Raw genomic sequence first — 15,280 nt, 5'->3', positions numbered from 1 at the left:
TTGTTAATGACAGTACACTGCTGCAACAGGATCTAGGAAAGTTGAGCAGATGGGCTGAGAGGTGGCAAATGAAGTTTAACGTTGACAAATGTAAAGTACTACATATGGAAGCAGTAATCCCAGAGTAACGTATCAACTCTGTGATACCCCACTGACAGTGATAGAGAATGAAAAGGACCTGGGGGTAATTGTGCAGGCAGATATGAAGTTTTTTGAGCAGTGCAGCTGGTCTGCAAGAGTAGATCATGTTGTCTTGTCAATGATATACAGGAATTTTTCGAGCAGGGATAAGTAGGTGATTATCCACTTGTATAAGGCAATGGTCAGGCCACACCTTGAGTACTGTGTGCAGGTCTGGAGGCCTCATTTTAAGAAGGAAGTAGAGCTGTTGAAATGAGTACAGAGAAGGGCAACAAGATTAGTGAATGGAACAAAGGGTTGCTCTTACAAAGAAAGGCTTAAATTTTGCAAATTACAGTGTCTAGAGACTAAGCACCTGTGAGGTGATCTGATTGAGATATATAAAGCCTTGAATGGTTTGAGCATGCTCAGTGTGGATGGGATTCTTCCTCTTGCTCAGAATCGCTTGAGAGAGTATAAATTCAAATTGATGAAGGACAGTTGTAGGATAGATCTGCGGAAGCTTGCCTTTAGCCAGCGGGTGATTGATTTGTGGAACAAACTTCCCTCTGTCATTGTAGAAGTTGATAGCTTAAATAGATTCAAGGCAGAACTTGACAAACATTTTGGAGCAAGTGGTTGGATGAAATAAGGGTTTTTTTTTTTTCGGCTGATGCTATATGAGCGTGCTTTCTTGCATCATGTGCCTATGCTAATTCTCCACTTCTTTGAGTGTTGTACCACACAGTTGGTACATTTCTGGGTTACTGCTAGCCGTAATCAGTACTTTGCATTTGTCAATTGTAAACTTCAGTTGCCATTTCTTTGCCCATCTGTTTAACTTTTCTGGATTGCAGTAGCATACTGTCTTTGCTGTTATTAATAACCCTGCGGACCATTGTATCATCTGCAAACCTGATAATTGAGACTGTTATGCCTTCATCGATACCATTGATAAATACACAAAACAACAATGGAGGGCCCGGGTGCCAAGCAATATTTCTTTGATCTGTAGGGTGCTCTTCAAAGATGACTAAAGTTATTTCTAAGTTCCTACTTTTCTCTTAGCAGTCTTACTTTTAATATTGTTCTATGCTTGAAAAGCCACAAGTTAGAACACAGAAAGGAAACCCACCTTTCTATATTTATCCATATATTTCTAGTTCACTAACTAACTAACACTGTAAGCACTTGGCCTCTTAGCAGCACTGCTCCTGTCTCCCTGTGCTGGGACTGAAAACCTTAACAGATAAGTCCTTTTGCCTAGGGCTAAAATGAGCAAACAACAAATACAGACCATGTAGACATGGAAAATGACAACCTAAAGAGACAGTAGACTGATCGGATAGAGCATCCCTGCCCATTGTTCTTAATCTTCCACCCTTTAAGTGGTTAGTCTATGAGTAAATTGTCTCACTTTGTCAGACAGAAACACTGGAAGGTATCAAACCCCATGGATCACATCTGCTGAGTTATGGGCTTGGCACACCCAGGGTCTTGAGTTGGATATAATCATTGTTCTCTCTCTCTCAGGGTAACTCGGAATTTTTATTTTGTCTGGTGCAGTATAAGCCTCAGGCTTCCTTGCACCCTATGGCTAACAAGAATAATAATAATAATCTGAAACTTTGTTAACTAGTTAACTTTTGGTGTCCAGGCTCAAAAACCTTCATATTTTTTACAATGCAGTCTCAAACTGGCACCAAAGATTTGTTGCAACAAATTTAAGCTAGGCAAATTAAAATCTTTGGTACCTTCTTCTCTGGGCATTCAATTTATCATATGCGTGAATTCGGCCTAACTAAATATGAGCTCTTATACTTGTTTGCTGGCTGAGATATTTTCCTTCAAAGATAGACCCAAAATTTGAAAATGAAAATTTGACCTATCTTTAGGGGCAAATATCGTAATGTGGGACATTTTTTTTTTTGTTTGCTTGTTTGTTCGGTTGTTGTTCAGTTCTTGGGTTTGGGCGGCCCAAGGCTGGACAGCTGGCACTCAACAGTCTAGCACTCTCTCTGTTGAGTGTTTAATTGCGCTTTGGCGCTTCAGCTTTTAAAGATAGAACCAGGTCCGGCTCCACGTGCCAGGGACGGGCATCGGATTGCAGTTGAAGAGTTCAGCTGCTTTCTGATGGCAAAGTGACCTGACATAAACAACATACTACACTCACGAACATTTCTCTTATATTTACTTTTATTCTTTTCTATTCAAAATTTCTTGTTTATACACTTAACTTAATTTAGATTATGAACTTAGTTTTTTTTTTTTTTTTTTACTTTACTTCTCTTTTCAAAAATATTTTTTGTTTTCTTATTTCTTAGCTATCTTTTTATTTATCAGGTCCACTTTACAGATTTTCTGTTTTAAATGATTTAGGTGGAGATGGGCATTTGCCTGGGAACCACCCTGAACCAGTACACACACACACACACACACACCTTCAATACTCTCATTTTTTCCACCTTTGGAAAGAGAAGGTTTTAAGCAACAAAAATCATGGTTTTAAGTTTTGTATTGCTACTTAAGGCCTAAAAAATGGCCTTAAACATTTTATATTTTCCATATAATATTTGCATACTTATTTGATAGTGAAGTTTCACATCTCAATAAGGACAGAAATATTGCATTTCAAACAGTGAAATTTTCTGCAATTACTCTGTCCTTTGGTGTAAGGAGAAAGGATATATTGCCAATGCACAAAAAGATCTGTATTTTTTACAATAGTGGTGCAAATGGCAAGGAAAGAAATTGCATGGGTTTCTTTAGTGCATGTTCCCAAACCTGAAAAATGGTCTTTATTCAGGATTCGAAGCATAAAGATGATGTTCTATTGGTTTATAACTTGAAAGAAGTTATAGCTGCAACAAAATTTATCTAAAACACAATACAATTTGAAATAAGCAAGTGAATGTGAATATATTGGATCCCTGCTTCGAAATGGACTGGAATTTTTCATTGATGGTGATATTGCTACTTCAGGCAAGCTATATTGTCATCCCATTGTTGTTGTTTTTGGAGCTGGAAGATTGGTAATAATTTGTTCAGGAATCCAGCAGACATCTTGTCTAGAGGGCCGGTGAAATGAGTGAGGTTCTCCATGAGGATGCATGAAATTTACCAATACATCATGTTCTTCAAATAAAATTTCACAGATATTTCCAATCCACCAGTTATTGTCATAAATACAGGCAATATATTGGCCAGGTTGTAAATTAACCAATATTGAATATTGCTTTCACTAGTCTGATCTACATGAGCTACAAATTGTGATGGTGTGTCATTTGATATTCAGCAAACACAAATCTGTCTTGTATCAATAGGAATGAAGTGATGATTTTCTCTTGTTCCAGCAGTAGTATGACTGTCTACTATGATGATGCTTAGCATGCTGTTAAAATAGGGTAGATAAAATAACGATAGAAATGAGTTGCAAAGCTAGTAAGATTTGTAGGTAACAGAACATAATAAATAGATAACGAATATCTGTCAAATTGACAGCCAGAAGCCATTTTGACATATGCCTTTCTTTAACTTGTTATTGTATTGTCTCCACTTCGACATATGTGAATTTGGTAAAAATAGAGCAATAAATAACGAACGCAAAAGTAGGCAAATGCAAATATTTCCTAAGCAACTCTCTCTCTATCACACACACACTACGCAAAAGTAGCCCAATATTACCTAAATAACTATCTATCACACACAGGCACATGTTCCGCACCTGAGATATACCTAGTCCATGCAAATGCTACTTTTTAATTCAACTCCCTATTGTCATAACATAATCATTTTCAATGATAATAAGTCACTACAATTGCTGTAAAAAACAATAATTCTCTTACCTGATCTACTTTTTAAACACAAAAACCGAATTAGTATAAATGCAAAAATATTATACTGATACAGATATATTATATATCTGATTTACTGATTTAAACACAGCACAGCCACTTCTCGAGACAAACTAACATTAAAATCAAATATTGTCAATAATTATAAGCTCAAAGCAGAACTATCAACACGTAACACGTGCTTGTCTTTTGTGATAATTGCCGCCTCAGCTTTTAGGAGCAGATGCGCGGTATATTTCAAACAAAAATAATAGCTTTGTGCTGTCAGATCAAAAGTCGTCCAGCAAGCGCTCGCCAACGATGCACCTGCACCAGAAACCTAAATCCAAGGGTACCGAAACCGCTTAGCAGAGGCGTGCGATAAATCATAAATCGTATGCATCAATATCGGAATAACATAGACCAATATAGAAAAGTGTTGCGTAATGATTTTTAATTATTGAATGGTTCAAATTGTATTTTAATTTCTCTGCTGGAGGCGCATTATGCGGCCACCTTTCTGTATTATGGCACGGCCTTGCATATGTGCGATTCATAAAAGAAGAACAAATTTGCGAAGAATTATTATATGCTAAAAATTTGAAAACTGATACTAAAAAGAAAATCAATATTTCATGCATTGGAGGAGTTTTTTTAAAGAAAAAGAAATACCTCTGAGTAATATCTTGTCAGTTGCTACTGATGGTGCTCCAGCGATGATAGGGCGCCTCCGTAGCCAGGTGGGAAGGAGCAGCAGTGCATAGCACATGCTTCTTGATTAGACCGGGGTTCGAGCCCGTCACCACCAAATACGGAGGATGCGAAAAGGTCAGGGAATGACCATCGCAGAGCAATATGGCCTTAGTTGCTAATGCTCCTAAAAACCAAATAACAAATAACAGCGATGATAGGGCGCTATAGAGGGTTTCTTGCATATTTAAAAAAGGTGATGCCGAATGCATTCACTTTACACTGTCATCCATCATCAGCATTTAGTTGCCAAAAATCTGAGTGAACACCTACATAGGTCATTAGAAATATGTCATTAAAGCAATCAACAAAATCAGAATCAATGCATTGAATGACAAATTGTTTAGACAACTTTGTATTGAAAATGATGAAGATTTAATTGCTTGCTGCTTCATACAGAAGTTCATTGGCTATCAAAAGGTACCTGTTTGTTTGAATTGGTTTTATGATCTCTTTAACTCCGTGCTGGGATGAATATAAATTATCAAGCTACTCAGAAGCCTTTGGCAGATATAAGGTAGTCTGTAATCAGGTCACAAAGGAGGTTAGGCAGGCGGAGGCAGATTATGAGAAATCCTTGGCAAAAGGTGCTAAGAAAAACAGCAAGGATTTCTTTCCTTATATAAACTCTAAAAGGAAGGGAATGAATCTGATTGGTCCACTTGACATCGATGGTTCGACTGTTGATGATCCTGCTCAGATAGCAAACAAACTGAATGAGTATTTTGCATCTTAATGAGTATTAAGGTTTGAAAATGGCAGAAGGTTATCAAATTGTAGCAGGATACTTAATGATTTTGTAATAACTGAAAGCAGAGTGGAGGAGAAATTGTTGAAGTTAAACATAAGAAAAGCACCTGGGGTGGATGGGATCTATCCAGTTATATTAAAGGAGGCGGCAAAGCAACTAAGCAAACCCTTAGCCATAATTATGAGAGCGTCCTTGGACTCTGGGAAGGTTCCCACGGACTGGAGATGTGCAAATGTATCCCCATTTCACAAAGGGGGGATCGAAGGGTGACACGAGTAATTATAGTCCTGTGAGTTTAACTTCTGTTCTGGGTAAAATAATGGAGTCACTGGTTAAAGATGTATTGCAGGATCATCTAGACAAGACTGCAGCGAGGGGTGTTGGGGGTTTCAGGGACGGATGGCAGTCATCATGGAATAGTTGGGTATTTGGGATGTGTTAGGGTAAAAAGGAATAGGCATAGGAGCATGTATGCTTGCATGTATACCAATGCTAGAAGTATAGTAAATAAATTTGATGAATTTGAAGTGTTGGTCAAGACATCAAAGGCGGATATTGTTGGGATAGCAGAGACGTGGTGTCACAAAGATATAAGGAATGCAGAACTGGAATTTGGGGAGTACAATGTGTACAGAAAGGATAGACAGGACAGAAAGGGAGGGGGTGTTATACTGTTAATTAAGAAAAACATAAAATCAAAGGAAGTGCACCCAGTTAATATAGATGAACAGTGCTCTGTTGAGTCAGTTTGGTGCGAGATAAGCACTGCGAAAGGAAAAATAAGGGTAGGAGTGTGTTATAGGCCTAATGACTTGAATGAGTACAATGAACAATTGTACAGAGAAATAGAGTGGGCCAGTAAATCTGAATGTCTTATAATGGGGGATTTTAACTTCCCAGATATTGACTGGAACTTGTGGGTTGGTCACTCACACACCAGTCAGACTTTTGTGGATTTATTGGATGATTGTTTTCTGCAGCAGCATGTTCGAGAGGCAACCAGAGAAAGTAACACTCTTGATCTGGTTATCAGCAGTGATCATTCGTGTATTAAGAATTTGCAGATAAAGGAACCACTAGGTGGCAGTGATCACAGTGTGCTGAAGTGGGATTTACTCAAAGAGGTAACTACCGTCAGGGGTAAAGGAAAGGGTTTTTGCTTCCGTAAAGGGGAGTACAGTGGTCTCAAACAGTTTTTAAATTCTGTACAGTGGGATCAACTGACGATGTTACCAACAGTAAATTCTAAGTGGGAAGCATTCAAGGAATTAATCGTGGAAGCTACTAGACTTTATATACCGATTAAGAAATATCGTTCAAGGTTTAGGCCTAAATGGTTATCAAATGAACTAATGAGACTCGTGACAGAGAAGAAAAATGCATGGGATGCATATAAATTATCAGGTGACGCAGAAGCCTGTGGCAGATATAAGCTAGTCTGTAATCAGGTCACAAAGGAGGTTCGGCAGGCGAAGGCGGATTACGAGAAATCTTTGGCAAAAGATGCTAAGAAAAACAGCAAGGATTTCTTTACTTATATAAACTCTAAAAGGAAGGGGCTGAATATGATTGGTCCACTTGACATCGATGGTTCGACTGTTGATGATCCTGCTCAGATAGCAAACAAACTGAATGAGTATTTTGCATCTACATTCACACGTGAGGAATTATTACAGTTTGAAAATGGAAGAAGGTTATCAAATTGTAGCAGTGTGCTTAATGATTTTGTAATAACTGAGAGCAAAGTGGAGGAGAAATTGTTGAAGTTAAACATAAGAAAGGCACCTGGGGTGGATGGGATCTATCCAGTTATTTTAAAGGAGGCGGCAAAGCAACTAAGCAAACCCTTAGCCATAATTATGAGAGCATCCTTGGACTCAGGGGAGGTTCCCATGGACTGGAGATGTGCAAATGTGTCCCCAATTCACAAAGGTGGATCGAAGGGTGACACGAGTAATTACAGACCAGTTAGTTTAACTTCTGTTCCGGGTAAAATAATGGAGTCACTGGTTAAAGATGCATTGCAGGATCATCTAGACAAGACTGCAGCAATAATTCAAACACAGCATGGGTTTGTTAAGGGAAAGTCTTGTCTGACAAATTTGATTGGTTATTATGATGTGGTCACAAAGGAACTGGATGCGAAAAATAATTTTGATATCATATACTTGGATTTCAGGAAAGCTTTTGACACTGTTGCGCATGGAAGACTACTGTACAAATTGGAGCAGAATGGTATTAAGGGTAAGTTGCTACAATGGATAAAAGGATGGTTAAGTGGGAGAAGACAGAGGGTGGTAATCAATGGGTGCTGCTCTTCGTGGACTAATGTTATTAGTGGAGTCTCACAGGGTTCGGTGTTGGGTCCACTGTTGTTTTGTGTATTTATCAATGATATTGATGAAGGTATATCAGGCTTAATGTCGAAGTTTGCAGATGACACAAAGGTTGGCAGGGTTGTTAATGACAGTAATGGCAGTGTGCTACTGCAACAGGATCTAGATAATTTGGGCAGATGGGCTAAGAAGTGGCAACTGAAGTTCAACCTTGACAAATGCAAAGTACTGCATATGGGTAGAAGTAACCCCAGAGAAACGTACCAACTGTGTGGTACTACACTTAAGGTGGTAGAAAATGAAAAAGACCTGGGAGTAATTGTGCAGTCAGATATGAAGTTTTCTGAGCAATGCAGACAGGCTGCTAGGGCAGGTCATGGGGTTTTGTCAATGATATATAGGAATTTTGCTAGCAGGGAAAAGGAGGTGATTGTCCCTCTGTATAAGGCAATGGTCAGGCCACGCCTTGAGTATTGCGTACAAGTCTGGAGGCCTCATTTTAGGAAGGATGTAGATTTGCTTGAGCGTGTACAGAGAAGAGCAACACGATTGGTGAGGGGAATGAAGGGATTCTCTTACCAAGAGAGGCTTAAGTTCTGCAAATTGCAGTGGCTGGAGACTAGGCACCTGCGCGGTGATCTGATTGAGGTCTATAAGGCCTTGAATGGGTTGAGCACGCTGAATTCTGATGGGATCCTTCCACTTGTTCAGATTACGAACCTACGGGGACATAAGTTCAAATTAAGAAAGGATAGATGTAGAATAGATGTGCGGAAATTTGCCTTTAGCCAGCGGGTGGTTAATTGCTGGAACAAACTTCCATCTGTCGTTGTGGAAGTTGATAGGTTAAATAAATTTAAGGAGGAACTGGACAGGCATTTGGAGGGAATGGTGTGATGATTTTTTTTTTTTTTTTTTTTTTTTTTGGCTGATGCTGCATAAGCTCCTACACTTGCTTTCTTGCATCATGTGCTACTACTACTACTACTACTAATTCAGACACAGCATGGGTTTGTTAAGGGAAATGTCTTGTCTGACAAATTTGATAGGATATTATGATGTGGTTACAAAGGAACTGGATGCAAAAAATAATTTTGATATCATATATTTGGATTTCAGGAAAGCTTTTGACACTGTTGCGCTTGGAAGACTATTGTACAAATTGAAGCAGAATGATATTAAGGGTAAGTTGGTACAATGGATAAAAGGATGGTTAAGTGGGAGAAGACAGAGGGTGGTAATCAATGGGTGCTGCTCTTCTTGGACTAATGTTATTAGTGGAGTCCCACAGGGTTCGTTGTTAGGTCCACTGTTGTTTTGTATATTTATCAATGATATTGATGAAGGTATATCAGGCTTAATGTCGAAGTTTGCAGATGATACAAAGGTTGGCAGGGTTGTTAATGACAGTAATGGCAGTGTGCTACTGCAACAGGATCTAGATAATTTGGGCAGATGGGCTAAGAAGTGGCAACTGAAGTTTAACCTTGACAAATGCAAAGTACTGCATATGGGTAGAAGTAACCCCAGAGAAACATACCAACTGTGTGGTACTACACTTAAGGTGGTAGAAAATGAAAAAGACCTGGGAGTAATTGTGCAGTCAGATATGAAGTTTTCTGAGCAATGCAGACAGGCTGCCAGGGTGGGCAGGTCATTGGGTTTTGTCTATAATGTATAGGAATTTTGCTAGCAGGGAAAAGGAGGTATGTTCGTGTCAGACGGCACCTGGGATTTCTCCCATCTCTGCGGGGAAAAGGAGGTGTAAAAGCCAACTTGATTGATTCCAAAAATGACATAGCTGATTTGAGAGACTTGTTTAACAAATCTACAACTTCAAGGCAATGAGCTGAATTTAATAAAAACAAAAGCTGTTATTTCTGCATTTGTGGCAAAACTTCTTCTGTACAAACAAAATTTAGGATAAGGGGAATTCAGCCAGTTTCCAAATTTATCAACAGTAGAAAAATATGATGAAGACTGACTTACCTATTGTCAGCACTTGGATGCTCTCCATTCTGACTTCAATCAACGATTTGAAGATATTTTAAAAATGAACATACCCAATTGGGTTCTTAATCCTTTTTCAAGTACAAACACAGAAGAATCTCCCAAATTACAAGAACTGATAGATGTAACAACAAATGAAGAATTGAAATTTAAATTCAAATCACAAATTTGTTAACAAAAAAAAAAAAAGAAACCGACTGCAAATAGCGAATCATGGTGGTTTAAGAATACTGCTGACAGAAATAGAGCTGAGGATTAATACATTGATAGCAGCGCACCAGGTTCATCCTTCTCATTAGGATCATTTTTAATTTTTATTTTCATATTATCCTTCATTATCTTAATTTTCTGTGTGTAATGCGAATGTTACTATGGTTGATTTTAATAAATAATTTTATAATTTTAAGCTTCAAGGTGTCTTATTTACAACATCTTTACTATGTTTTAAGATGTAGGTAGAGATATAGATACATAAAAAACCCAAATTTTTTACTATATCTTTCTGTTTGTTTGCTTAAAGAAGGTAGATTTCCAGGGGGATGCTGAGTAATTTTTTTTCTGAAAAGGGGCGGTAGGACAAATAAGTTTGGGAGCCTATGGTTTAAACAAAGATTGTTTTATGCAGAGAAATGAAAATGTAGCTGTAAAATCAAGCAAATTATAATAATACAGAAAATATTTATGACTTACAACTGTCAAAGAATGTTTGAATAAACATTCTTTAACATTTGTAAGTCATATCATCATCGACTAAATGCACAGTCGTTGATCACTTATTGTTGGCTCAGCACTCGTTGGTTTGTTGCACAAGGAGTCATCTTCTTCAGATATGCATCAAGAGGCCTTTGATTTCAGTAAAAGCTGAAACACATTTCACCATAATAACGCAAAAAACCACATAACTCCAGCTATCGGTATTTTTGCAAATGTAATAATATCAAGTTTACTACATGTTTATAATTAGATGCACTAACAGAAAAGCCCAATAAACCAGAAAGTGCAAATTGTTTTCTGGTCGTGACTTCCAGAGTTGTGCGTTAGAAAAATATCACGAAGCCATTGAAAATTGGTTCGTATAACAGAACGTATGATAATGATGAAAGTGTAGTATATTTTAACGATTTGAATTTGTCAATAAAACAGTTTACATTCTAAAAATGACCTTTTAGAGAGTTATATAGCAAAAATTTCAACTTCCGAGGTCGTGGAACGAATTACCAAAAAAAAAACGATGCGTTGTTGGGATCACATTACGATATTTTCACCATGCGATAGTGTCTTCCGAACGTATTAATATCATAAAGCAGTTTTAAAAGGTATTGTATAGCTACGAGTGTGGTTTGAAATGCGGTATTTATGAATGTTTGACTTTTTTGCAATTAATGTTCATATTTTGGTACTTGAAAAAAAAAACCAAAAAAAAACCTCGTAAACCCGGGAACTCGTAAATCGAGAACTACCTGTATACACTATCTTTTCAAATGTGGCAACATATTAGGAGGTCAACTACCTGTGTTTAACAGTATAATTAATAAATTTAATAAAAATACTCATGATTTATAGGATGACCATGTTTCTATGGACCAGGCTGAACAAATTAAAGCTCGTACTTATAATATCCCAACCTTATTTGGCTAAGTAAAATTACAAAACAGGATACCCAATACGTCTGATTGTGTCATATAAGAATTGTGCCTTTGCTTCATTAGCCATGTTTATCTATCCAATTCTAAAATCATTCAGAGAACATTTAACATATCACATTAAAAATTACGATGCATTATTCCATAAAGATTAATAACACTAGACTTCCCAAAGATAGAATCTTTGAACTAACGAAATTATTAGTAAATGCTAATTATATTCTCCTTCCAGACAAAATCTATAGACAAATTTTTTGTCTTCCAATGGGCCTAAACATCAGTGGACTCATTGCTGAGTTATACTTGGATAAATTAGAGAAGTTGCGCCTTAAACCATTCTTGCCAAGGATCACATATTATGGAAGATACCTGGATGACATTTTGATTATTATTGATCATTTGACCCTAAATAATGTACTACATGTTTTTAATTTATCCATTCAAGATTAAAATTTACATTGGAAATAGAAGCAGAAACACAGTCCATTAATTTCTTAAATTTTAATATACATAGATTAGATCAAAAATAAAATTTTAGTATATATAGAAAATTCACTTATAAAGGAATGCTTTTACATTTCCATAGTTACCACCCCTATTCGTATAAAAAAATCAGTCGTGTTGAATCAATTTATTAATGCATTTGAATATTCTTCCTCCCAGATTTTATTAACGACAGAAATAAATGAGCTAACAAAATGATTTATAAACAGGGGTATAAACAAAGTTAAAATTTCAGCATGGAAAAAAAATAAATAAAAACAGGGAAACTCTTAACATACGTAAATTTGATATGGACAAAAATATTTTTATTACCATACCTGATTTCATGCAATGGTATAACAAACTTAATCAAATATGGAAAGGTACTGACATGAAAATTATAGCCAAACCTATGAATAAATTATATACATTTTTTTAGAAATAGACCTTTAAATACTATCTTTCAAATACAACATGATCTTGTATACAGCATCACATGTAAAAACTGGATGCGGTTTATATAGGTTCTACCATGGGGGTTGTTCAAAGTTGGGCAAAACAACACAAAGCTTCAGTTCAGGTGGGTCGATCAAATGCATCAGAACTGTCATTTTATGCAATAAGTGAACAACATGTATTCGGTTTTAACGAAGCAAAAATAATAAATATCCAACACAATTACTATTAATTACTTATTTCAGAAACTGTCGACATGAAGTTATGTATAAATGCAATTAATATTCGTAGACCGTTCCTACTATCTGATGATTCGTCATTTATGTGCATGTGTGAAGAACAAAAAAGTACCACATAAGACAATTTTTCCGGCTAACTTTTTGCTTTACTCTTATTCCTGTGAACATGTAGTTTCGAAAAGCCTTAGTCCAACTTAAGGAATGAAGAAAATATTTCTCTATATGCAGTGAAGCTTTTTTCATATCAATTTTAACTTTAAATTTTAAAATTAGTTTTAATGCTAAGTAGAATAGTCATCTTTATAATAGTTACTGGAATATTTAGTTTGAATAGGAATGGTTGTGGGCATTTCATGACTCATTCACTGTAAGAGTCATGAGTTCATCCTTTGTGTAGCCCATGGTATGGATTTGAAGAATAGTCTAGTAGCTTATCTTTCAACTGATGATTATTTTTCTTGTTGCTGATGTAACAAGTGTACTAATCTTAAATTTAAACTTGGCGTCTTATTAGATGTAAAAGCAAGTCGAACACTGCACATAAATCTGGGTTGGACAGGTTTGTCAGGAGCTCATGAAGTATCTAGTTATCTTGAAATGAAAAATTCTCCCGAGCAGAATTAGATAAATACAATTCTATTCTGCTTCAAAAGAATTTAGATTTACTCGAAGTTTCCGTTGTTTGGGAAAGAAGCATTTCTGCCTGGTCTGCGTCTCCTGTGAGCATACACTGATTCTAGTTCACCTATCTTTTATGATGACTGTTTCTAATCCACCCACGCTTGAAAACTGATGCGTTATTATATTTTTAAATGGCAAAAAAGAGGGAATTAACATTATATGCAGGTTGGTGATATTGAGCACAGCTTAACTAACAACCTGCTGGATAATTGCCGGCATGCTTTGATGACATCCAAGCAACGGCCTGGATTCTCAGGCATTTACCTTTAAAGTTGGGCTAGCCGAGTGGGTAAAGTACCTGCCCCGCAACCCAAAGGTCGCGGGTTCGATTCCCGCCTCGGGCTTGGATCAAAGTACTGCAAAAACCTTGGGAGCTGCAATATGGCCACAGAAGCCAATGTGCGAACAACTACCAAATCAAAAAAAAAAAAAAAAAAAAAAAACCCTTTAAAGTTAAGCGTTTTATCTGGTAGCTGCTTAACAAAAACAGTCTCCAGTTTCATCAGCACTGAAGATATTGGTTTGGTGTCAACAAAACATTTTTTAAATGAGTTTCCTTTGATTCCTTTGTAGTTTCAGTTGTTAATGGCTGCATTTTCCCCCACACAATTTTTAGCAAGACAGCCCAGCCTGTGACAAGTCTTAGAATTCTTGAACCATTGATCAGAAGACTTAATCTTTAGTATTCATCTGATGCACTTCAGTGATTCAACCTTAGTTTTACAAGATTTTTGTATATGAGAGCATTTTTTGCATGCATCATTATTAGCCATTCCAAGAGATCTTGCCTTTTCAAGATCAGGATACTTTGCCATTTGTTCTTTTATTCTATCTGTACTATTAGGAATACTGAACTACTTAACGATATTGGTCTTAGAACTACACCATTATCTAGAGCTTGTAAAATCTTAATTTTCTCTGTAAATAGTAGTGCTTCTTGCTTCACAAGAGTCATAAAAATAAATGCCATAAACTGTATGTTGAAAAATAATTCGAAACTTCTAATTGAAATTCATTATGTCAACTAACATGAGATATTGCCAGTGAGTGATTTCTCACAGCCAAATTGAAATCTCTATATTTTAATAAAACAAAAAAGAGTGTGTGTGTGTGATAAATTTTTTGTTCATTTTCAAGTTTATTAGAGCAAATGTATTATGGGAAATTGACTGAGACCTGCCACATAGTCATTGTAACATGCTGGAGCTTTACAAAGAAGGTTGCTGTCAAAAAAAAAAAAAAAGAGGTTTCTTACACTGACTGAATAGCAACTATTCTTGAACTTGTTTCCTACCTACTATATACATATTATTCAATTTAAAAGTTATGTCGCATAACCAATATCATTACAAATTGTACTTTTTTTTCTTTTTTTTTTTCAGAATTATTGATAATGTACGTGGTGAGATAAACAAGCGCCAGTGGATCATCTTTGATGGGGATGTTGATCCAGAATGGGTGGAAAACTTAAACAGTGTATTAGATGATAACAAACTGCTGACTTTACCTAATGGTGAAAGACTTAGCCTTCCTCCTAATGTAAGCATATTTCAATATTGATTATGATTTACTCATTTGGTAACAAATAATTTTTCAAAATATATTGAATGTTTAATTTTGAAATTTATTTTTATTCTTTCAAGGTTAGAATAATGTTTGAAGTTCAGGATCTGAAATTTGCAACCCTTGCTACAGTTTCTCGTTGTGGGATGATTTGGTTTAGTGAAGATGTCCTGTCAACGGAAATGATTTTTGAAAATTTCTTATCACGATTGCGTCACATTCCATTAGAAGAAGCAGAGGAAGAACAAACTTACAAGAAAAAGAAAGAAGGTGAAGGACCTAAAGACGATCTGTTGTCCCCAACTCTTCAGGTTAGTTTATTTCGTTTTGTGCATTTATTTTATGGGAATAATTTTCAATTTCAGTACAGTATGTGTAAGTGTTCTCTGCACACATGTAAATTTTTCCTCTGTTT

The 15,280-nt window shown here is 36.4% G+C and overlaps 1 protein-coding gene across 2 annotated transcripts in view; it reads left to right on the top strand.

Moving 5' to 3' along the window:
- Positions 1–15,280, top strand: part of Dhc64C (dynein heavy chain, cytoplasmic) — a 1,460,071-nt gene that overhangs the window by 607,602 nt on the left and 837,189 nt on the right. For both annotated transcript variants that reach the window (XM_090376486.1, XM_090376487.1), the window contains exons 42-43: positions 14,685–14,841; positions 14,946–15,176. In XM_090376486.1, the coding sequence (XP_090232612.1) occupies positions 14,685–14,841; positions 14,946–15,176 (388 nt within the window). The remainder of the gene's footprint in view (positions 1–14,684; positions 14,842–14,945; positions 15,177–15,280) is intronic.

Source organism: Mastigoproctus giganteus, chromosome 6, assembly GCF_048544385.1.
Source record: "Mastigoproctus giganteus isolate SK-2022 chromosome 6, ASM4854438v1, whole genome shotgun sequence".
Lineage (NCBI taxonomy): Eukaryota > Metazoa > Arthropoda > Arachnida > Uropygi > Thelyphonidae > Mastigoproctus > Mastigoproctus giganteus.
This window is presented reverse-complemented; position numbering and strand designations above follow the sequence as displayed.